Raw genomic sequence first — 24,764 nt, 5'->3', positions numbered from 1 at the left:
AAGTCAAATGTGAAACCACTGAGAAGAACCAAATGACTTCAATGTCAAATTGCTGCTTCAGCAAATGGAAGCAGATTTGGGGCACTGGGGGAAGATGCAATTTCTGGGATGAGAAGATGAGCCACAGCCATAATGAGTGTTTTGCCAAGCCTATATCTGGTTTCAAAACCTTCCCACAGTCATCCCAAATAAGCACTGGTGAGAGTTATTAGAGAGGAGATGGACTAAGAGCAGCCTGAGCATTAATGAAGGAGTGCAGGTTTGCAACAGAGCTTGTTAAACTGGGGAGCTGCTCCAGGTTCTCACATGGGGACAGAGCTCTGGCAAAAGTGGGGAGGGGAAGCAGCTGGAGTGAGCCTGGTCCCAGCAGGGCTCCAGGTCAGAGCTCTGCAGCCTCACAGCACTGCTGCTCCCAGGGATGCTGGGCTGGGAGACACCTTCAGCATCACCCAGTGCCACCCCTGCCGTGGGGACACCTCCCACTGTCCCTGCTGCTCCAAGCCCTGTCCAGCCTGGCCCTGGGCACTGCCAGGGATCCAGGGAACATCCACAGCTGCTCTGGACACTCTGTGCCACTCTGCCCACCCTCACAGCCAAGAATTTCCTCTTAATAAACAATCTAAATTATCCTCCTTCAGCTAAAGCCATTCCCTGTGTCCTGTCCCTCCATCCCTTGTCCCCAGTCCCTCTCCAGCTCTCCTGGATCCCTTCAGGCCCTGCAAGGGGCTCTGAGCTCTCCCTGGAGCTTCTCCTCTCCAGGGGAACATTCCCAGCTCTCCCAGCCTGGCTCCAGCTCTGGGGGCTCCTCTGGATCTTTCCAGCTCCTTGTGCTGTTGGATCCAGAGCAGCTCTGCAGGTCTCAGGGTCTCACCTGAAGGGACAGAGGGGCAGAATTCCCCCCTCAGATCACCCAGAGAACATCAGGATTCCCCTCCCTGCCTCTCCATGCATCCCCCAGGGCAGGGCTGTGTCCATTCCCAGCTCTGTGTCCCTCTGGGTGTCCCTGTGGCCCCTCCAGGGCTCCCACCCAGCAGTGGCACTGGATCCTGCCCTGCCTGCAGCAGCCCTGACTCCTCTGGAGGAGCTGCACAGAGACAGGGGGGAGATAAAAAAGAATTGATAAAAAAGAATCTCCAGAGTCTGGAGAACCTGGGCAGGCTCTTCCAGGAGCTCTGGGATGTGACCCTGGGCTCAAGGGAAAGGTGACAGAAGGGCACAGTGCCCCTGATTTGCCTCTTCACTGCAAAAAGCCACCAGTGCAATTATGGCTGCACTGCCCTGTGTTAATTAAAGCCCAGACTCGCTGCTGCACAGATGCACTCAGGTGTTTCAGCAGAGCTGATTCTTTTTAATCTTCTGGCTGGGCCAGAGGAGCAAGGCCTTGCTCTGTAAACCTTCACCATGAAATGGGAGACTGATAAAACAAAGAAACGCTGAGAGAAACTTTCCTTACTTGTTCAGAAGCTGAAATTCCACCCCAGGTCCTCGGGGAGCACGGAGCTGACAGGAAGGGCTGGAGTGGGGAGATCAGGAACGGGGTTCCAATCCTCTCCTCTCACTGAGGGATGGTGCCTTGAAGGCAAAATTAATCATTTTCTCCTATGCTGATGGTTCTGCTGACAAAATCCTGCACCAAACTCTCTATGAGCTGCAGCCAGGCCAGGCTTTGGGCTGGGAGAAGAGAACCAACAGAATTTGGCAGCGTGCTGAAAGACCACTGGAGTAAGGATTGTGTCTCTAGGATTAGATAAAAAGAGAAGAAATCCTGGAGGCTTTGTGATGAAAGAGAATTTTTTTTTTTGTCTGCATGGTAAACACACCCCATTATTAAAGCTCATTAGGATGCGATTTGTAACCAAATATTACAAATATGGCTATTTATTACCAAATTATCCCATGGTAATCCCTCAGGGCTTCCCAGCCAGGACACTCCAGCACAGAGAGTGGGGAGATAATCTGTCCTCTGGCAGCTGACAACAGGCAGCTCTATTCAGAGAGGAAAATCAGGCCCCAAGTGCAGGAAGAGCTCAGGGAAAGGAAGGCTGATCTTAGGGAGGCTTGGAGCACCCACCACCAACAGCTCAGCCCCAAAAAAGGCACAGATGGGGGCTTGGCTCTCTGCTGCTGTTCATTTCTCACTGCAAATGCAGCGAGCTGAAAACAATCAGCATATTTTCGAAAACTGATGCTCATCAGAATAAAATATTTCCTTTTCTGCCAGGCCAGCAGAGGAAACGGAATCAAACCCCTGAGGTGGCACAGTGATGTTGTGCAGAGCTTCAGCACAGCCCCGGGGGCAGCAGCTTCAGCTGAGCCCCACAGAGCTTCTGTCTGGTTCTAATCTTCCCAGGCCATTCATTCTGCAGCTAAACAAACAGCATCAAACAGACATTTTGTGCTCTATAACCCCGTGCAGGAGGGGTGGCTGCTGTTGTTTCTTCAGGGAGTCACAGAACCCAGGATGGTGTGGGCTGGAAGGGATCTCAGAGCTCATCTCCTCCCAGCCCCTGCCATGGGTGTGGAAACGAGCAGGTGATGTTGCTCTGTCACCCGTGGGTGGCTGTGGCAGGTCCTGCCCCAGGCTGGAGCAGTGCTGTGTGCCAGGGCAGGTGTGTGGGGCTGGAGGAGCTCCAGGGGCTGAGGGGAAGGGATAAAACACCAGGCTTTTCATCCCTGTACCTGCTGTCCCCCCCTCAGCATCCCTCATTCAGGGGCTGGTCTCCTTGTGGTCCCTTCCAACTCAGGATTTCCATGATTTACTTGTGAGAGAAACACCCAGGGGTTGCCAAAAAGCACCTCCTGCCCAGTTTGTCCATGCTGGCACATAAACCCCACAAAGGAACAGGTACCAGTGCTGAAATAATCCCACAAATCTTGGCTGCTCTTATTTGAATATTGAATTCCTTCTCACAGGAAGTCTGATGAAACATGGAAGTGCCTCAGGACACTGGTTGTGCTGGGGGGAGAAGATGGGAAACCCTCGTGTCTCCTGGGCTGCTTGAAGTACAGACTGAACATCCTGCACACCCAGCTGGGCTGTGAAGTGCTGAACTGTTCTGTTCTTCTCTGCTGGAACAGCTTCTCCTCCTGGGCTGATTCAAATGTCCTGCACTGGCTGCTCCCAGCATCCTGACCCTGTGACCCACTGAAACCCAGCCCAGGAGAGCTGGGCTGCCCTGGAAGGACAAGGCTCCCCCAGCACAGATCCACGGGGAGCTGTGGCACAGCCCAGCCCTGTTTGGCAATAACCCAGATATTTATGAGTGGGTGGGTGGGTGTCTACATATTCTGTCAACAGCAGCATCATCCCACAGGAAGAAAAGACTATTCTGGCTGTGCTGTGGTGAGGGAGGAGAAGGAGCCTGGCTGGGATTCCTTCACCACTTCCAGGAGGAGGGAAAAGCATCCAAACTTCAGTTCTGCCATTGGTGTTCAGCAAGGCAGGGAAGCTGCCAGCCAAAAGCAGGGGGGGAGAGGAAACTGCTTCGAGGGCTCTGCATTTTCCTGGGGCTCTCTCTCCTCCTGGCAGGAGGGGGAGGATGCACTCAGCAGCAGGGTGAGGATGCACTCAGCAGCAGCAGGGTGAGGATGCACTCAGCAGGACAGTGAGGATGCACTCAGCAGGAGGGTGAGGATGCACTCAGCAGCAGGGTGAGGATGCACTCAGCAGCAGCAGGGTGAGGATGCACTCAGCAGCAGGAGGGTGAGGATGCACTCAGCAGCAGGGTGAGGATGCACTCAGCAGGAGGGTGAGGATGCACTCAGCAGCAGGAGGGTGAGGATGCACTCAGCAGCAGGGTGAGGATGCACTCAGCAGGAGGGTGAGGATGCACTCAGCAGGAGGGTGAGGATGCACTCAGCAGGAGGGTGAGGATGCACTCAGCAGCAGGAGGATGAGGATGCACTCAGCAGGAGGGTGAGGATGCACTCAGCAGCAGGGTGAGGATGCACTCAGCAGGAGGATGAGGATGCACTCAGCAGCAGGAGGATGAGGATGCACTCAGCAGCAGGGTGAGGATGCACTCAGCAGGAGGGTGAGGATGCACTCAGCAGCAGGGTGAGGATGCACTCAGCAGGAGGATGAGGATGCACTCAGCAGGAGGATGAGGATGCACTCAGCAGCAGGAGAGTGAGGATGCACTCAGCAGGAGGGTGAGGATGCACTCAGCAGCAGGAGGGTGAGGATGCACTCAGCAGGAGGATGAGGATGCACTCAGCAGCAGGAGAGTGAGGATGCACTCAGCAGGAGGGTGAGGATGCACTCAGCAGCAGGGTGAGGATGCACTCAGCAGGAGGGTGAGGATGCACTCAGCAGCAGGGTGAGGATGCACACCTCAGCAGCAGGAGGATGAGGATGCACTCAGCAGCAGGGTGAGGATGCACTCAGCAGGAGGATGAGGATGCACTCAGCAGCAGGGTGAGGATGCACTCAGCAGCAGCAGGGTGAGGATGCACTCAGCAGCAGGAGAGTGAGGATGCACTCAGCAGGAGGGTGAGGATGCACTCAGCAGCAGCAGGGTGAGGATGCACTCAGCAGGAGGATGAGGATGCACTCAGCAGCAGGGTGAGGATGCACTCAGCAGGAGGGTGAGGATGCACTCAGCAGGAGGGTGAGGATGCACTCAGCAGGACAGTGAGGATGCACTCAGCAGCAGGAGGGTGAGGATGCACTCAGCAGGAGGATGAGGATGCACTCAGCAGCAGGGTGAGGATGCACTCAGCAGCAGGAGGATGAGGATGCACTCAGCAGCAGGGTGAGGATGCACTCAGCAGCAGGGTGAGGATGCACTCAGCAGCAGGGTGAGGATGCACTCAGCAGCTCCTGCCGTTCCCCCGCAGAGCAGCAGCCCCGGGACCGCGCCCTGGCCGCTGCATCCCCCGGGAGCGCCTGGCCCCGGCTCCAGCTCCTGCTCCAGGGCTGGGAAATGCCCAGGATGCCGAAAATTCCCTGCTGGGCTCAGCCCGGCTCGGGGAGCAGGGGCAGAGCTGCCAGTGTTGGCTGACCTGGAACAGAGACCAGACAGAGCAAAAGGAACCAAATCCACCTTTGGCAGTGCGAGAACCCGGCCAGGGCTACACCCAAATTAAATCCCAGATGGATCCCGGATGAGTTTTTACACTTTTATAAGTTTTGGTTCATCTTGGGGTCAGTTATCCAGCCACAGCCCCAGGCTATGCAGTCTCAGCCCCCTGCTTTGCCCCCTTCCCTTTGCCATTGTTTCTGCTTTTTGGGTACCAGTTGTACCAAAAAATTCTCCAGCTGGGAAGGAATTGTTTTGTCCAACTCCCCTGTGAAGAGAACTTCCTAACACCTAACATGAAGTTTCAGAGTTACACACTAAGCAGCAGAGATTGTGAAAAATACAAAAGCCAAAAGCCAAGGCACCACCAGGAGCTGCTCTGCGGGCAGGAGCGGTGACTGTGAGTGTGAGTGACTGTGTGAGTGTGAGTGTGAGTGTGTGAGTGACTGTGTGAGTGTGACTGTGTGAGTGTGAGTGTGAGTGACTGTAACTGTGTGAGTGACTGTATGAGTGTGACTGTGTGAGTGTGAATGACTGTGTGAGTCCGGGGGCGGTGACACTCCCGGCACACGGTGACACTCCCGGCACACGGTGACACTCTCGGCACACGGTGACACTCCCGGCACACGGTGACACTCCCGGCACACGGTGACACTCCCGGCACACGGTCTCTCTCCCGGACCCCGCCCTGCGCACGGAGGAGCCGCTGCCCGTGTCCGGAGGGATCCGGAGCAGGGAAAGTGTTGGGAAAGATGAATCAGGAAAACCTTATAAATATGATTGCCTAGCAAACGATTTTGAGAATATGGAAACCATAAGCGAGATTGAAATGAAATCCATCTTTGAGATACCAAAGCTTAGTTACTAAATAACTAGAAGACAATAGGATGGCCAGGAAAGTAATCCCCTCTGGATAGAGCAGTGGCCCAAAGGTCAGAGAAGACCCTGCTGGCTTGGCAGAAGGGCTCCAAAGAGTAGTTTTTATGGTTTAAAGTATAACACATGATGGTAATGTAATGATGCTTATAGGCTGTATGTAAATGCTGTAGGATTTGTGTCTTGTATTAGATTGGTTAGTGGAAATTAGAATATTCAACGTAGAAGGAGATTTATTGTATTGTAAATGGGAAAATTTCTCTCTCTTACCTCTTAGAACTCTCACTACCCCCAGCTGTGGCTGGCAGCTCCCGGCAGGGCCCTTTTTACCCAGCCCTGTGCAATAAACCACAAGTTTCAAGACCTTGTGGAGATCTCTCCGTCTGTCACGACAGTCCTGACCACCATCCATCGAACAGTCCCACCCAGTCTCCTGCAGCTGCTCCCATCCCACAGCCGGGACGCGGCATCCCGCGGACCCCACGCGCAGATCCCGCAGTTTTCCTGCGCTGGTCCCTCCCGCATCCCCGGCAGCCGTGCCCGGTGCCGGGCGGGCTCTCCCGGGGCAGCTCCCGGCGGCTGAAAGGGGAGCGGGGAATTGTTTTCCACGGGCTCCAGCTGCTGCTCGGCAGCGCCGGCGCCGCAACAATCGCGGCTTTGTCTTCGCCTCCCGACGGCTTTACCGGCCCTGCCACGGGCTGCCGGCCACGGGCTGCCGGCCACGGACACGCGTGGGCTGTGCGAACAGCTGCTGCAGCTCCGGGGAAGGGAGATCCCCTTCCCGCTGTCCCTGCCGAGCTCAGAGCGGTCCCTGCTCACCCCGACCCCGCAGGGCTGGGGCACACAGCTCAGGGGGGATCAGATCCTGCCTGGGGTGAATTTGGGGTGAAATCCCTCAAAAATAGCCCTCTGCCTGATGTGAATTTGGGGTGAAATCCCCAGGAACAGCCCCTCTGCCTGGGGTGAATTTGGGGTGAAATCCCCAGGAACAGGCCCTGGCTGCAGGGTGGTAACAGGGAGTGCAGAGAGCCCTGGCACCCCAAGTCACCCTTGTCACTCCAGGCCCTTGTCCAAATTTCTCCCCATCGTTCCTGTAGCTCCTTCAGGCACTGGAAGGATGATATCACCCCAAAGCTTCTCTTTTCCAGGCTGAACAATCCCAGTTCTCCCACCCTTTCATCCCTCTGGTCACCTTTGGGTGCTCAGACTCCTGACCCAGTTCCAGCCTCACTGGATGGAGAGGAGCAGCTGCGGGGCTGAGGGTTGCTGGGGCTGCTGGGGATGTGCCCAGCTGCTCCCAGGGCAGAGCTGTGGCACCTCTCCTGCTGCAGCAGGAAAATGTGCAGGACCAAATCCACCCTCCACACACAACACACCAGCTCTGCACCCAGGAGAGCCCCGAACACAGCCCCAAATTCACTTGTGCTTGTGCTGGAGCAGACCCACATTTCCCAGGACCCTGGTGATGCCAGGAGAGTTCCCAGGAGAACAACGTTCACCCGTGGACCTGAGCACTTGCCAGACTGGTTCAGTGGGTTTGAACCCTTTGTCATGCTGCTTCCCAAAGCACAGCTCTGCTCCTGAGCCTGCTTCCCAAAGCACAGCTCTTCTTCCCAAAACACGGCTGTGCTCCTAAACCTGCTTCCAAAAACACAGCTCTGCTTCCCAAAGAACAGTTCTGCTCCTAAACCTGTTTCCCAAAGAACAGTTCTGCTCCTCAAAGAACAGCTCTCCTTCCCAAAACACGGCTCTGCTCCTAAACCTGCTTCCCAAACCATGGCTCTGCCCTCCAAAGCCCAGCTCTGCCCCTCAGCCTGCGTGCCAGGGGCTGCAGGGGGTGGTGGCAGAGCTGGGGACCTGTTGGGCTCTGGGACAGCCCAGCCCCGGGAGGAGGAAGCAGAGACAAACCCCAGCAGTGCTGGCTCCTGCTAATTACAGCAGCTGCAAATTACAGCAAGTGTCACCCACAGCCAGGACTGGGGCTGCCCAGGGCTGTTCCCGGGGCACAGCCCAAACCCTGGCACCTCCTGTGCCCCCTGCCAGGGCACAGCCCAAACCCTGGCACCTCCTGTGCCCCCTGCCAGGGCACAGCCCAAACCCTGGCACCTCCTGTGCCCAGAGGGGCTCCTTGCAGCCTCCCTTGTGTCACAGAGCCCTGATGTCACATGGGTCACCCTGGGGACAGCTGCCAGGTGACCCTGAGTGCCAGCCACGCTTCCTAACCCATCCCCAGCTCCAGGGCTCCCCTGTGGGGCTTCCTGGGCAGGAATCCCAATGAGGAGGTCACAGGGATGGGCACCCCAGAGCTGGGGTTGTGCCTTCCTGTGGCACCTGGCAGGGGCTGCCTGTTCCTTCCCCACCCTGCTCAATTCCTTCAGTGGCACTCCCAGAGCCCCTGCACCACCAAGCACAGCCCCCAGGGTCCCACCTTCCCATGGCAGAAACCAGCTCATGTGGACAATCCCTGCAGCAGAATTCCATCCTGGCCCCAGCAGGATCTCCTCCCCTGTTCTCTCCCCAGTTCCCTGCCCTCTCTCCCCAGTTCCATTCCCATCTCGTGGCCCTGAGCTGGCAGGGCCATGTCCATGTCTGGCACAGGGATGTGCCACAGGCTGGGGGATTTCCCACATGGAGGGAAAGAGAAAGAAGGAAAGGACACTTGGCCACATTCCTCTTGGCTTCCTTCCACTTTCTGCTTTTGATGTTGTTCTCCCATTTTACGGCTCCTTGCTCGAGCCTTGAGCCCCAGAGAGTTCATCCAACAGCAAGAGCCAGGGCAGAGCCTGCCTGGTGACAGAGGGGTGGCACTGTCCCCTCACCCTGCCCAGTGACAGAGGGGTGGCACTGTCCCCTCACCCTGCATGGTGACAGAGGGGTGGGATTGTCCCCTCCCCCTGCCCAGTGACAGAGGGGTGGCACTGTCCCCTCCCCCTGAGCTGCTGTGCCCCAAGGGAACACAGGGATCAGGACCAGGGCCATGGCTCAGCAGGGTCACCCCAGGCAGGAGAGGGGCTCTGGGGCTCTGGGCTTTGCTGCAGCCCCAGAAATGTCCCTGAGGGAGCTGCCACCACCCAGCCCCACAGAAACCCATCCTGGCACCAGCATTTCCAGGAATTTTGGGGCACTGCTGCCAATGATTCTCTTAACAAAGCAGCTTCTGCCAGCAAAGCCACGTGAATCCCCCTCAGAAAAATCAACTCACCAAGGTCCAGCCAGGGCTTAATCTGAGGTAATTCCTGCTGTGTCTTCTCCCTGGCAAACCCCCAGCCACTGCCTGGCAATCTGGCAGTGCCACTTACAAACTGCAGGAGTTTGGCTTGTTGGGGAATTTTAGTGAACTTTACCTGAGAGCAGCACTCAGAGCAGAAATCCTGCTTTGCCCTTTCCTGGTTCTCACTGTGCTCCTGCCCCCAGCCAGGATAATCCCTCCTGGCCCAGCAGGACCTCAGCTTCACTGGGCAAAGAACTACAGAAAGTTCCAATTTTGGGATTCACAGGGGTTGGGCATGTGCAGGGCAGGAACAGGGCCTGGAAAGAGCTGCTGCACAGAGGCAGAAAGGCAAAGACACAAGGTTTGCCCTTTGAAAAGATGCAAAAGGATTTAAAACCAGAGAATTGCCTGGTTATGGCTAAAATCACCTTTTGTTTCTTCTTAAGGGAGCCTGAGCACCACTGAGGCAGCACTGGAGGGATCTCCAACACCCACTGCCCCTTCCCAGGAGCTGTGGGCACAGCAGAGCAGTTGGCCACTTGCAGGTGACCTTTACTAGCCCCAAAAACAACATGAGAGTCCTTCAGGCCACAAAGGGAACGGGGTATGGGAGGAAACACCGAGCTCTGCAGCACTCAGCTGAGGAAGGTTTAAGCTGCTTTCAACATCAGTTTTCAGGGTGACAGATGGAGGGAAGGGGGAAAGAAACCCCACCCTGTTCTCTGCTCCAGCCTCCCGTGGCTTTGGAGGAACAGGGCTGGATTTTCCAGGGAAGCTTTTCAATCTGACCCCATTGTTGGCCACCTGCTCATCACAGCCTCGACACAACAGCCTCCCTCAGGTGCTTCCCTGGGAAAAACTCCAGCACAGAGCAGGATCCTGAGCCAAAATCCAGCTGTGACTGCCCACAGCATCAATGGAGAGAGGGGAACACAGAGCTCTGCAGCCCTGAGCCTGGAACCCCAGAACAGTTTGGGTTCAGGGCACCTCAAAGCTCATCCTGGGCCATGGCAGGGACACCTCCCACTGTCCCAGCTGCTCCCAGCCCTGCCCAGCCTGGCCTGGGCACTGCCAGGGATCCAGGGGCAGCCTCAGCTGCTCTGGAAGTTTATCCTGGAAGAAAAAGCAAAAGCACAAAAAGCAGCAAACAGCAGCCTGGGGTTCCTCTGCCAGAGCAGTGACAGCAAACAGCTCATCCATGTCCTGCTGCAAGGACAGGTGGAGTCAAGAGCTTGGATTGTCAGGACTTTACTCCCCTGAGTGCCCACAGCACTCTCTTAGCTTTGATGGCAGAGTTTGGATCCTGTTTGGATCCCTCTCCCTCCCCAGGACTCCCAGCACACAGAACAAGGTGGGCTGGGACAGGGGGGTCACAGTTTAACCCTCTGGGGTGTCAGACATTCCAATCCCTGCACAGGGCTCCTCCCCAGCACTGCTGGGGCTCAGCCACATCTCACCCCACAGCTGATGGCCAGGCAGTGTGGGATAAGGAGATTTAGGGAAGTGCAGCTGTAAGCCAGGGATTGCTGCAATGCTTCTGCTCCAGCTGAGTGACCTTGGAAAGGAGCATCCTGCCCCAGGCCAGTCTCCATCTGCTTCTTCTGGACACAGAGGAGTGAAAACATTCCCATGGAGCAAGTGCTGGATTGCAGAGTGGGACTGGGAGATCCTGCCCAGCCCTCGTGGTGCTGAGCTGGTGCTTCACCCCTGGGGCTGCACCAAAGGGCAGCTTGGGTCACTCAGGGCCTCCTCCCACCCCTCATCCCCTTCCCAGAGCTCAGCCCTGCCCAAGGCAACGGGGGAAATTTGTAACCAGCACTTCTGATTTAACATTTCATCATCTCCCCATTCAAGGGATGCAGCTTTGAGGGAAAACAGCAACATTCCAGGTTTTTTTTAAACAAGAAAGAATTCCAAGTTTAATCCTCTTGGGAGCAAAAGGATTAACAGCAGGTTTTAAGAAATAGGTTTCAAAAAAAACCCCCAAAAAACCAAAAAACAAACAAACAAAAAAGTAAAAAATTCCACAGAGGACACCTCCATTTCAGTATTTTTTGACAGGGATACAACAGAATGAATCAGGAAGTTCCCAGGCCTGTGGAGTTTCCCAGGAGCACCAGTTTTCACTGGGAAGTTGGTGTGAGGAAGATGGATTTAGAAGCTGGGGCTGAAGTGACCCCAAAACCAGCAGCAAATCAGTTTGGGGCTGCAGAACTTCCTCAGCTGGGGGGTCCAGCACAGGCAAGGATGTTCTGCTTCCCTCACAGATAAATTCCAGTTCCTGCCTTTCCCAGCAGTGTCAGAGCAGCTTCCTGGGATCCCTCACAGCCAGGATCTGCTCTGGCAGCATTTCAGGATAAAGAGAACTCACAGGCTCAGAGGCAGCAGTGACACCACTGACAATCCTGGCATCACCCAAGTGCTGAATCCCCTCAGCTCCCAAAAACTCTCCCTCCACTGAAACACCAACTCCTCCAGAACCAACACAAACAGACCAGGAGACAGAACAGCCTGGAGTAAACGAGGTGAACGTGATGTTTATGAACAAGATGCAACTTTCCCTCAGCTGGGCTCCCAAGGCTCCCCACAGCATTCTCCCATGTGGGAATCTGGAGCCATCAGGGGACATTTCCCATTTTCCTTCCCCAAGACAATACACAGAACCAAAACTGCAGCTGAGACAAATAATGACCCCCCATCCCCCCCAGCAGAAACAAGGTTTAAGTACAATCCAGATGATCCAACTGCAGTGGCATTGGCTTCATTTGACTGTATTTAAATAAAATTAAGCATTTAAAAATGAACAGGCACTACAAATCCCTGGCAGTGCTGACACCACCAGCCCCACCAGGCTGTCCCCACCCGCCCTGGGCCATCTGGGGGTGTCACACAACACGAGAAGCCACAACATTTTCACGAAGCAACGTAACCAAAAGAATCCCGAGGCCGGGATCGTCCGGCTGGTGGGGCCAAGCTCCAGCTGATCCCAGGGAGGAGGAGGGGGAGCACAGGAACACAGTGGTTCTCCCACTGCAGCCCCCAGGCTGGGCAGTCCTTGCAGCTCCCTGCAGCCCTCAGAGCTTCTTGAGCCGACTGTACATCTCCCTCTTGCTCTTCTCGCCGGCCCAGGTGCGGCTCTTGGTGCGGAACCTCTTCAGGTCCTCCTTGAAGTCCTTGTGGTGCATGGGCCTGTAGCTCTGGGGCTCACAGAAGCTCTGGGGAAACAGGAGCTGGGGTCACCTCAGTGATCTGGAGCAACAGGGACAGAGCCCCTGCTCCAGCTCCAGCACAGACACACAAAGCACGGGGATGCTCAGGTGATGTTGCTCTGTCACCCGTGGGTGGCTGTGGCAGGTCCTGCCCCAGGCTGGAGCAGTGCTGTGTGCCAGGGCAGGTGTGTGGGGCTGGAAGAGCTCCAGGGGGTGAGGGGAAGGGATAAAACACCAGGCTTTTCATCCCTGTACCTGCTGTCCCCACCTCAGCATCCCTCATTCAGGGGCTGGTCTCCTTGTGGTCCCTTCCAACTCAGGATTTCCATGATTTACTTGTGAGAGAAACACCCAGGGGTTGCCAAAAAGCACCTCCTGCCCAGTTTGTCCATGCTGGCACATAAACCCCACAAAGGAACAGGTACCAGTGCTGAAATAATCCCACTGGCACAAATCTTGGCTGCTCTTATTTGAATATCACCCCAAATTCACCTCAGGCAGAGGGCCTGTTCCCAGGGGATTTCACCCCAAAGTCACCAGTGATTCACCAAATTCTCAGTGATGCCAGCAGCAGCAGCAGCCACTGGACAAACAGGGACAGACCCCCTGCTCCAGGACAGACACACAAAGCACAGGGATGTTCAGGTTACAGCCACCAAAACAAGGGCTCTGTGTACAGGGCTCTCATCCCAAATTTCCTGGCAGACAACACACAGGCTGAGCTGGTTTAGAGTTCACCTTGGAGAGGCACAGAGTGGAAGGATGTTCCAGCTCAGTGTGAGCTGATGGTGCCAAGGCTGTGGATTCCCTCCAGGCAGGAGCAGCAATCCCTGCTCTGACTCCAGCCCAGAGCATTCCCTGATCCCAGGACAGCAGTGTGTCCTGTGCCTGGGGACAGCTCCCGTTGGCTGTCCCCTGCTGCCACCTTGAGGCCTCGCTCCCCCCTCCTCAGAACAACCCAAAATTCACGGGGACATCCCAACCCCCGGGTGTCCCTCAGCCCAGATCACAGAGAGCCAAAACCCACTGGCTGCCAACAACCCCAGCACCCCCCAGGGAAGGAGCTGAGAGCCCCACCCAGCTGGCCATGGACAGGCCAGGTCTCTCCCATCTCTCAGGGGATGATTGGAAGTGTGGGGGCTGTAGGACCTGAGACTTGTTTGTGTCAGAGCAGCAGGACAGATCCCAGCAGCACTGGGACCATGAAATGCTGCAGGAGCCAAGGGACAGGAGAAATCCCACCCTGAAGTGCTGGGAAGAGCTGGGGGGGTTTAGTTTCCTTGTCTCAATTAGAGGCTGCAAAATCCCAGCTCAGGTTTTCAATTTTTCTAGTTTAGGACTGTACAAGACCTCAGGTTTCCATTTATTATCCAGCAATTACTGTCAAGCCTTGTCTTCTGCCCTGTCTGAGCAGACTGAAATCCTTTCTCTGAGTGACAGTTTGTTCCAAAGGGGCAGAAACCATTTCTATTTTACTCTTGAGACAAGTGGAGAAGCCCTTCAGCTGTGGCAGAAGACAGCTCTGAGACAGGAACAGGCTGAGCTGCCCTGGGAACAGCCCATAGAGAGAGAGAAAGAGCAGGAAAAGCCCCCCAGCCAAACCACTCTGCCCTAAAGAAGTTTGAGTAGCAATAAATTAATATTATTTATCTACTGTTTCTCCTCTGAGTGTGAAAGAGATCTCAGAAAGGCTTGGGTTGGAGGGACACCTTCCACTATCCCAGGCTGCTCCAAGCCCCATCCCACCTGGCCTTGGACACTTCCAGGGATGAGGAATCCATGTCACTCACCTGGCACCTGGAGAAGAAATCCTTGTAGCCCCCCTTGAGCACGTAGAGCTCTGGGTAGTGCAGGTTGGGGTACTCATTGCTCAGCCTGTCCTGCTCCCTCACAAACCGGCACCTGCAGGGGGAAAAAATCCTGTGTTAAACCCACCAACAACTCCCAAAGCTGCACCCCAAATCCATGTTAAACCCACCAACAACTCCCAAAGCTGCACCCCAACTCCCAAAGCTGCACCCCAAATCCATGTCAAACCCACCAACTCCCCCCAAAGCTGCACCCCAAACCCCCCATCCTTCAGTGGAGGAGCTGGAGCTGGCAGGGAGACGCTGAGGAGCCCCACAGCCACAGCTCAGAGAATTTCCTTTCCCCTCTGAACATTGCAGGGCTCCAGCACAGCCCAGGCTGTGCCAAACTCTGCCACAGGTGACAAGCAGCACGTGCACAGCCCCTGGAGCCAGGCCAGCCCCCTGTGCTGAGGTGAAATCTTCAGAAGAGACTCCAAGCCCACAACTGTAGACAGTGCTTAGACATAATAGAGCTATAGGAAGAATATTACTTACATTTCTTAGACAGAACAAAATAGACTGTATGTGTAGTTCTACATGTAACCTGGTGTGCTAAGAAACTAGAATTCTATAGGTTAAGGAGTGGTGGTCTGAGTTTGCATCCTAGCTTGTTGGAAAAATCCTCTATAAGAGTTTGTACTGGGGAAGAGTTGGTGTTTTAGCCATTGGCTTTTCCCAGGGCTTCTAGCCATTCACTTACTGCTTATTGCTGCTGCTTTTGCCATTGCTTTGCCACTACTTTTGCTATTGGTTGACACTGATGTGCTTTGTAATAAATAACCTATTTAACTATTAACTACCTTTGCTTATTTAAAACTACCCAACAAGTAAGAGCCTAAGAGCTCAGAGTAGGAGCCATAGAGCTCTGGAGTTCAGTGCCTAGGGCACCCAGGGGGGTCAGAAAGAACCCCCAGGCCTGCTGCTACCCCCCAGGAAGGCAGGGACAGGACAGGGCCAGGAGCTCACATGCGAGGGCCCCGCTCCGAGGAGAACTCGCAGTGGAACACCACGATCACCCGCTTGTTCTCCGACGGCTGGATCGGCTTCTTCAGCAGGAAATCCTCCACCTCCTCCTCCATGTGCAGGTTTATGGCACCCTGCAAGGTGCCAGCAGTGAGTGCAAGGAACAGCCACATGCTCATCCCACTTCCTTGGCAGCCAATTCCTCAGCTGGGTTTGCAAAAACCACCAGGACAGCACCGACAGTCAGAACTGGCTGTGTGTGATTCCTCAGCCAGGAATTCCCAATTCCCAATATCCCATCCATCCCTGCCCTCTGGAAGTGGGAGCCATTCCCTTGTCCCCAAGTCCTCTCCAGCTCTCCTGGAGCCCCTCTAGCCACTGGAAGGGGCTCTGACACTGTGTCTGGGTGACCTTCCCTGGTTATGTTTCACAGCCCTTTGTTCTTTGAAGTCTGTCATTGAAATGAAGTTTAACATCCCAAGTTTTAGATTCCTGGACACTGAGTGTCACATCCCCTCCTCTGCCACAGGCCCTTCCTCTGCTCAGAGAGAGCAGAATGTCCCCTCTTTTGAGGGAACAGTCACTCCATGACCCATGTGAGCTGAGTGTCCAAACCCAGGTAGTGGCTGAGCATGACAGGAAAAACATATCCACAGGGCTTGGACAAAAATCAGCCCCACAGGGATCCAAGTGACCTCAGGCTGCAGCTTCAGAGCACCTGCCTGCTCCTGTGGGGCCAACTCACCTTGATGTGTCCCCCTTCATACTCATAGGGGTATCTACAGTCAATTATCACACACTGCTTGATGAAGCTCTCAAACTTCCCAGTCAGCACAGACACAATCTGAGAAAAAAGACCACAAAAAACAGAGGTCAGTTGTTTCAAGCCATTCTTGTGTTGTTCCCCAACCCCCACTAAAGAATTTTTCTGGCTCCCTTGGAGCACTCACCATTTCTGAGTCGATGTATTTTAAATCTTGATGTTTCCCATCGACAGTGTCAAATAAATAACTCTGGAAGAGACAGGATTGAGAAAATTCCAGCTGTGAGTCACATGGGTGACAGAACAGCATCCAGCAGTTCACTCTCTAACAGATACTCTGCTGGCCAGAATTTTTGCAGGAGTTAAAACTCCTAAGAATGCTAAAATCAGGCACAGAATTTAGTTTTTGGCTCCTACACTAGAGGGATTTTATAGGGCTTTAACCACAAATGGATCACTTTGTGTTTAAGTTAGGACATCCCCTTCTCACCAACAGCCTCTCCTGGTTGTTTGAAGATCAAAGAATTGTTAAGGTTGAAAAAGACCTCCAAGAAGCAAGGTAGGTTTATGAGGGAATAGAAAAGACTCTATAAAGGGAAGTGTTTTTCTGGGCTGCTTTGAGACATCCCCACCAGGAGAGGCCCTTCAAACACTTCATTCAGCACTTGGCCATGGAATGCCTGGAATTACCTTGGAGAAGTCCCCAATAAGGTCCCTCTGGTCACTGTCCAAAATGCTCTCAATCTCTGCTGTGGAGGGCTGGGTCCTCACCAGCTTCAGACACTGCAGGACACAGGTGAGAGATCCATGAGCACTGAGGGCAGGCACATCCAGTGCCTGTTTCCCACAGCTGACAGCCTGGGGTGCACTGCCCAGGCCTGAACTTCCCCCTGCTCACAGCAAAGCTCAGGTTCAGGATGGAATTGCTGCCCCAACAATCCCAGCAACCTTCACAAACCAGACCCCAGCTCTGCATCTCCCCCCTCTCATCAATTCTGGCACAAACTGGATGCTGAGCCACCAACCGTGGAGTCCTCAGAAGTTCCAGGCAGGCTTTTCCTCTTCTTGCTTTTCCCTGGAGAATTCTCCTCCTGGGATCTCTCCATCCTTTTCTGGGTGGTTCTTCCTGCAATGCCTGACATGGATGAAGAGCCAAACAACCGGCACCTCTTGGCCTATGAGGGAGAAGAGGAGTTGAGTTGTCCAGCAAAGATTTATAAAAGAAAATAAACACGACTCAGGCTTTCAGATTATTCCAAACTTGGCCTTATTTAAGGCACCACCACTGCACAGCAACAGGGGGCTGCTAATCTGAATTATCCAGGCTTTACATTTCCAGTAGCACTTGTTACTGGGAGAGCTTGGAGCATCATAAGCAAGATAAAGAGCCAGTAAAGTGCTCTACACCAATTAGCAGCCAATTAATCAGCAGATTAAGGAGCTCTCTGCTGGAGCCTAAACTCCCTTCCCAGTCTGTTATCAGAGGATCAGGTTACAGCATTCCAGGTGAGTCTGTGCAGAGTGAATTCCAGATATGCCAAGATTCTGATAAGGGAAGTCAAGATCTCACATTTATGAAGTGCAAGAAGAAATTTTACACCAATAAACGCCAATTGTTCCACACTGACAAAGTCTGCCAGGTGAACTGCTCCAGAGATAATGGATCCTGCAGGGGGCTGTGCCAGGGCTTGTTCTGCTGTTTTTGGGGTTGCAGAGCACAGTGGGATCACCTGTCCCAGCTGCCAGGGCAGTGCCTGTCCCTGTGTGGGGACACTCACCCTGTTCTCTGCTCTCCTCATGACCAGCGGCGCCGTCCAGAGGCTGGACACGTCTGAGGGCATCTCCTCATCGTTCTGGGGAGAGGCAACTCACAGAATTACTGGCTTGGAAGAGACCTTCAAAGCTCATGCTCATCCACCTCACCACAGGTACAGCTCCTGCATGGCCCAGGCAAACATTCCAGCTGGATTCAGAGCACCTCCAGGGATTTAACTCCATTGATCAGCCCAATTCTTAAGGGAACAGTGGAACTGAGCTGAGCCATGTTGGAAAGATGAGTTTATCAATTCACTGATTGATTAACAAAGATGAGCCTTTAAGCATTTCAAATTCCCTTGGAAACAGTATTGTATTTAAATGGCTCAAAGCAATCACCACCTCTGACTTTTTCAGCAAGGTTCTAAAGAAAAATGCCAACTGCTCAAATAACTCCCTCAGTTCCCAAACTAAAAACAATTCACTTGTTCACACCCCAAACAAATCCCACTGGCTGCACTAAGAATGAGCACTTATAAGATAAAGACACCCCAGTGTGAGATAGAAAAGATGATGAGAACTAATTAATCTTGTTGTGGGAGATGTCCCTGCCCAAAGCAGGGGGTAGAACTGGATGGGCTTTAAGGTCCCTCCAACCCAGACCAATCTGGGATTCTGTGATTCCCAAAAACCCAAAAGCATGGTGCAGTTTGAGCACCCAGAGCACACCAGACAACTCTGGCAGAGCTGATTTGGGCATCTCCCCTCTACTCCCTCTGCACACACCTTCAGGTCCTGGTCATCCAGCAGCTCCAGGAAGCCATCATCATCCTCACTCTCCGAGGAGGGCAGGGAGTGCTGCTGCAGGAAGGCTGCCCTGGACTTCTCCTGCTCCCCTGAGGCTGGTTCCCCCAAGGGCAGCTGAGAGGAGACAGAAGGAGTTTTAGCAGCATTCCCTGTGCTCCCTGCAGGTGCTGGAGGCACAGAGGGGCTGCCACAGCTCTCTGCACTGCGGGAGCAGTGTGGTTACTCCCAGCCCTGAGCTGCAGCACAGGCAGGAACCAGCAGGGTAAAGAAGGGCTGCTGGGCCCAGGGAGCTCAGACATCACTTGGCCCCCCAGCTCTGTTTCTGTACAGTGATTTCTCAGCTGCTTTTTCCAAACAACAGGGTATGAACAAGGTAAATTTTCTCCCTGGGTCACATCTGGACACAAATTCCAGCTGCATTTACACAGTTGGGTCTGTTTTTCCAAATGCATCTGCCTGAACATTAAGTATCAACTTCACTAATAATTTCAATCCAACCTTAGTCTCCACACCCCCTTCAGTTACTGAACAGAACCTCAGCTCTGTGCTGACTTGTCTTTCCCAGAACAATGCTTCCAATTTCTCATGAGCCAAAGGTGAGAAGAAATTTCTTATCAGGCAGATAAACAAGTTTTTTCTATTTGCCACCTGACTGACATCAGCACTTTAGAACCTTGATATAGTTATTTTCATCCCAGAGAATGAGGTGAGAATTAGTTGAAAAGAACCAAGTACCTGAGCTAGAGATGAATTCTGCCTTGCTGCAACACCCCTCCCATCACGGATGCCACGGGAAGCTGGCTTGGTTGGCTTCTTAAACTCAAATGATTCCTGGAATAAAAAACAGCAAATTGATCATTTTATCAAAGTTAAACTGTGTTAAGTTGCTTGGATCCTTTATATTTTCAATTTTTCAAGCTGCCTGACATTTTGGATTCAAGTTCCCTGCTGCCAACAGGAATAGTCTGAAGGTGAATGTTTTCAAATGAAAGATCTTACAGGAGTGTTTCATTTAACATAATCCTGCATTTATGTTTTTGGCATCACCTACAGGCTTCAGGACTTTTCAATTTCTGTCAATTCTCTGCAGAATAAATCACTCCTGGAGGCAGCCAAGGCTGTGTCCTGACACCTCATTCCCCAGAGGATTCCCAGCAGCCAGGGCAGGCCCAGGACACTGAACCCAAGAGGAACCAGGGCCCCCCATGGCAGCAGTGGGAAGTGAGGGGGTGACCTCCCCAAACCCCTGCTGGAGGCACCTCCTGTCCAGAGCAAGCAGTGGGAACAGATTGTCATTTATCACAACCAGAAATGAATCAGGGTCAGTGGCATGAAGGCAGAACTAGGCAAAATTTTCCCAATTTTTATTACTCCCAACAGTTTGCAGCCACTCTAATGAGAGCTGCAAATTCCCTTCAGTGAAACTGTGCCTGAAGAAGAGCCTGGCAGGGAGGAATTGAAGCCTTTCCCATCACATTCCCTTTGCAGGGGTGTGCTAATCTAGCTGTCCCTGCCCTCCCACTGGATCATCACAAGTAACAGAACTCACATTTTCCTTGTTTTCATCCTGCTCCAAAGGCTGGAAAGCATCAGTGTCCAGAGAGTCAGAGTGGTTTCTCTTCAGAGCAGGGCTGGAGCCCAGCAGGCTTTGCTACAACACAGAAGAAACAGCTCAGGACTGTGCATCAGTCCTTGCACAAGCACATTTCAGGCACTAAAAGGGTTAATAAAGACTGAAAATTCTCTGCAAATTTTGCACAGCCTGTGCAGGAATCTTGGTACAGGCACCAAAATGCTTCAGTGCACCAGTGATGGAGGCACATCACGGAAATTTCACACTAAATTAAGTGAGATTGGGAATTTACAAACTGCAATTTTGACATTAAGCACCCCAGCAGCTGGTGTTGAAGGCAGAAAATTAACAAGTATTCAACTAAATGCATTCAACCAAAACTGTGCTAAATCCTTTAACGCAAAACATAAAACATCAATCCCACTCTCACTTACTGGCAGGGAATGGATTCTTCTGAAAGGTATTCGAAGGCTACAACAAAAAATAAACAAAATTTATTTCAATATTTTGCTATAAAAAGGCAGTGACATGTATTGAAATCAACCACCCCCCAATTCTATAAGAGACACTGAGGAAGAATTTAAAATAGAATTATACTTACTTCAGCCCGCTGGATTTGATTGCTTTCTCAAACCTAAAAGCAATAGAACAAAGGTTGGATTTGAAGGCTTTAGAGGTTCCTCCCAAATGAAATGATTTTATGGTTCTTAAAGCACAAATTTAAATCAAATATTAAAAAATGCAATTTAGATCTTGGTGCAGCCCCAGCCTGCAGGGAGGTGCCAGTGCCATGTGCAGGGCCCTGGGATGGGCAGGGCCAATCCCAGCATTCCAACCTGGAGCACATGTTGAGGTGCAGCAGGGAAAGCCCAGTGCACATGTGCCAGCAGAGGAAATCCCTGCCCAGGCCTCATTAGCCCAGGTTTGTTAATGATTCCAGGTTTGTTAATGATTCCAGGAGCCAGGGGTACTCACGTGTCCTCCATGGTGTCGTGTGAGGTCACAGGGCCAGGAGAATCCAAAGCCAGACCTGCAGAGGAGACACAGATTTCCCACTGATTTATATCCATTTAATCTGCTACAGATTTCCACAGAAAGACCCAGAAAATTCATGTGGGAAGTCCCACTTGCAGCCTCACCCCTGTGCAGAATAAATAAGAGTTACAGCCACTCCCCACTGGGGGCTTGGCTGTGCATCATCAGGTGCCATGGCTTGAGGAAAAAACAGGAATCATTAAAAAAACTCCCCAAGCCCTGCCTGGGCTGGCACTCACATGAGATACTCTGTTTATCCACCACACACCTTCAGAAGCAATTTAGTCCTTTAGGGTTTTGGGTTTTTTTAAAAGCCATGTTTACAATTATCTTCCTATGAAGAAATTTTGGGCTCATTCCAAAAAAAGCAGCAGTGAAATGTCCTGGAGTTAACAGGAAGCACTTCAGGAGCACAAACCAAGCACAACTTTACAGCCCCACAGAATTATGGCACAGACACATCCAAAATCACTCCAGCACAGATTCCTGAGGAGCCACAGAAAGTGAGGATTTAGCAAGGCTGGTTGCTCTGTCCTGCTCTGGGGTTTGTGAGCTGCACTCATGCTTTAGCACTTTATAAAGTTCTTTTTTAGGCTGAAAGTGCCCTCAAAATGGGGCATAAATCCAGGTGGGAACAGTGATTTCCCTGAGCTGCAGCAATGAAGTACCAGAGGGAATCTACAAGTTATAGGTGAGAACTGATTTCATTTTCACTGATAAAACATCTCGTGTGAAAAACAGGAAATCCTCCCAGGAAGTACCAGAACTGAAGGGTTTCAGATCATCAACCAGCTCTTGCTAACAGAAAAACACAGGACAGAGCCACTCACTGGCACAGTTTGGGTTTAAAGAGAGAAAACACAATGAGGACTGCTCACAGTCTCCAGGACAATTAAAGTAAAAACAAAAAGAACCCACATTTACAGCCCAAACCATGAGCTGCAGGCTCATAGTTCCCTCTCCAAACCCTGGGTGCCATGTAAAAGTTCATTGCATTCCAGTTCCTAATAATTATTTTTTAATTAAGGAAGACCCACCTGAGTCTGTGGACTCTGAAGATGCTGATCTGTGTAATCCATTTTTGGTTCCCACATCTTGGTCCAAGTTTTCATGCTGCCTGCAAAGGAAATTTGGGATTTGCTTTAAAAGCAAGAAATACAACACTGCAGGTAGGTACAGCACAGGTGGGCATCACCTGGATTTCTATCAGAGCCCAGTTTTCCTTCCTGGAACTGCAACCCTCTCTTTGGCAGCCACTCCTTTAATTCAGGTTTTGCATAGAGAAAATTGTCAAATTTCTAATTCAAACCCATTTTGATAAATAGTTCTCTCCCAAATTTTGTTTTATCTGCTAAATCTCAGTGCTGAGAGAGGAGAAAAATCACATGGATCCCCACATATAGAAGGGAAAAGCTACTTGAGTGAGGCTCCAGCACATAGTTAATTAAAAAAAAAAAAAAAAAAAAAAGTAGCCAGGGCTACAAAAATCAAAGGGCTGAATAATTTCCATGGGGGGGCACTGCCAATGGTTTGCAGGAATCTCAGGAATCTGAAGGAGAGAAGGACCATAAAGCAGGTGGTTGCAGAAATGAAAATGCCAGAAAATCAACAAACAAAACCCATTGAGACCTGAGTGGGCCAGGACAAAACAGGAGCCACAGAAAGGAGAAACTGTGGGAATAATGGGATTAGAGGAGTTGAGAGAGCAGGAAAATGGAGCAGCTGCAGTTGTGGGAACAGGGAGACACAGCAGAGAGGAGGAGGCTGCAGGAACAGGGAAGGGAGGAAGGACATGGAAGGAACACAAAGATATTTTCGGGAGAGAGGGAAGCCCAAGAAAGGCTCAGGAGGGAAGGGGATGCCCAGAATAGAACCAGGGCCGGGGGAAGATGTCCCAAAACGTGGATCCATGTGGGATGGGGGCAGGAGGAGAGAACAGAGGGGAGCCATCACCAAAGGGGTGGGGGGACCCTAAGGGAGGTATGGAGGTTTGCAGGGTGGGAGGGGAGAAACTGAGGCCTCGTGGTGGATGTGGGGAGAAGAACAGCTCCGGGAGGTCTCGGGTTTTGGGGGGAGGGCTGGGAGAACTGCAGGCCTCGCTTTTAGGTGTGGGAGCAAAAAAAACCTTCAGTGCCTCAGTGCTGGGGGGAGAAGGGGGTGAAGAGACCCCCAGGAGAGGTGGGGGAAAGGAAAAGGAGGGATCCACGAGGATTTGGGGTTTTTTGGGGGGTGAGGGCAGATGGGCACCCCGAGGCCTTGCTGCTGGCAGGGAAGGAAGAATAGGGAAGGAAATGAGTTCCTGAGAGCTGGCAGTGGAGAGGAGCGAGTAAAGACATCGCCGAGGGTCTGGGGAAGTATTAAAGGCATCCCTGGGGCTTTGGGGCTTGAGAAGGGGGATAAAGACATCCCAAGGGTTTGGGGTTTTTTGGGGAGCGGGAATTGCATAAGGCGGGAGGGAATTACGGGGGTGGACGGAACGGAAGGAAAACGACTGCTGGAGGCCTCGGGGGTTTTATATATATGGGGGAGCCTCGCTGCGGGTCCGGCAGGGGGAAAAAACGTCTTGGAGAGGGGAAGAACGCCCTGGATTGGGGACAAAGTGCCCCGGAGGGCTGATAGGGGTGAGGGAGAGGAGGAAGAAGCGGGGGATAAGCCCTTCAAACCTCGCTTTTTTTTGGGGGGAGATCACGACAGAAGCGATAAAAACGGGGGTGCCCGGGCCCAGCGCTCGCAGGGCCCCGCGCCCCGACTCACCCGCGCCCCAGCTGCTCCATGGTGAGGCGGATTTCGGAGACAGGCGAGAGCTCATCCTGAAAGAGCGCCTTCACCACGGCGGGCGAGGCGGGAGACGCCGGCGAGAGAAGCAGGAGGCGGCGGCGGTGAGAAGCGTTCGGGGTGGGATCCATGGCAGTGGGAATGGGAATCCAGCGCAGCCGTCCCGTCCCTGCCGTCAGCGCGGCCGCCGCAGCGCTTTGACCCCAGCCGGTACCCGTCGCCCGCTCCGAAGCTGGCGCCAAACCGCAGCTCAGCCAATCAGCGCCCGGAGTCCCGCGGGGGGCGGGTTGTTTTTTTTCAAACCTCCCCTCCCACCGCGCGCGGCCCGGCCAGTAGGAACGGCGGCGCCGCGGCCAGGCCCCGCCCACGGCGGTTGCTTGGCGTCGCTTTGGGCCAATAGGAAAGCGACAAAACCGGGGTGGGAGGGATGCGCGCCAGCGCGGTGAGGACTACATTTCCCAGCATTCCTAGCAGGCGCGCCGCGTTAGCACTCCTTGTGTTGCATACTGGGTAATGTAGTTCCCGCCTCACAGCGCCGCCGCTTTGCCGCCATGTTTCCGGCCGTCTCCCTTTAGCCTGGGCGTGAGGGGAAAATGGGGAAGATTAAAGAAAAAAAGGCACAAACTCAGCAGATAGCACGGCCTTGATGAAACAAAGAGCCCTTCCCACATCGTTTCTCCTCAAAGAGCCATTTCCACATCATTTCTCATCAAATGAGCTCTCCATGAGAACAAAAGCCGCTTAATGAGGCGTTTGGTGAGCAGCTGGAGAAATAAAGCAGGGCACATCCCTGCGACACCAGGATGGGGTCACAGAGTGACGAGCAGGACAGCCCCCCACTTCTACTCCAGACAAACTTTTTAGGATACACAGCTTCTCCTCAGCTCAGGGCTGGCAGATCTGTGCTGTCCAGTCCCTGGCAGATC

At 53.0% G+C, this 24,764-nt stretch overlaps 1 protein-coding gene across 1 annotated transcript; it reads right to left on the bottom strand.

The window, feature by feature from the left end:
- Nucleotides 1-11,617: 11,617 nt before the first annotated feature.
- Nucleotides 11,618-24,107, bottom strand: CDC25A (cell division cycle 25A). Its single transcript, XM_056485973.1, has 16 exons — nucleotides 23,818-24,107; nucleotides 22,101-22,180; nucleotides 21,004-21,058; nucleotides 20,630-20,662; nucleotides 20,463-20,499; nucleotides 20,005-20,106; nucleotides 19,191-19,286; nucleotides 18,435-18,569; nucleotides 17,672-17,746; nucleotides 16,919-17,068; nucleotides 16,584-16,676; nucleotides 16,081-16,143; nucleotides 15,876-15,974; nucleotides 15,134-15,264; nucleotides 14,108-14,219; nucleotides 11,618-12,323 (listed from the first exon to the last, which is right to left on the bottom strand). Exons 1-16 carry the CDS (start codon nucleotides 23,967-23,969, stop codon nucleotides 12,183-12,185), a joined length of 1,554 nt encoding a protein of 517 aa, XP_056341948.1. The 5' UTR covers nucleotides 23,970-24,107; the 3' UTR covers nucleotides 11,618-12,182.
- Nucleotides 24,108-24,764: the final 657 nt, after the last annotated feature.

Source organism: Oenanthe melanoleuca, chromosome 2 (assembly GCF_029582105.1).
Source record: "Oenanthe melanoleuca isolate GR-GAL-2019-014 chromosome 2, OMel1.0, whole genome shotgun sequence".
Taxonomy (NCBI): domain Eukaryota; kingdom Metazoa; phylum Chordata; class Aves; order Passeriformes; family Muscicapidae; genus Oenanthe; species Oenanthe melanoleuca.
Note: the sequence above shows the minus strand (reverse complement) of the source record. Positions and strands in the feature narration are given on the sequence as shown.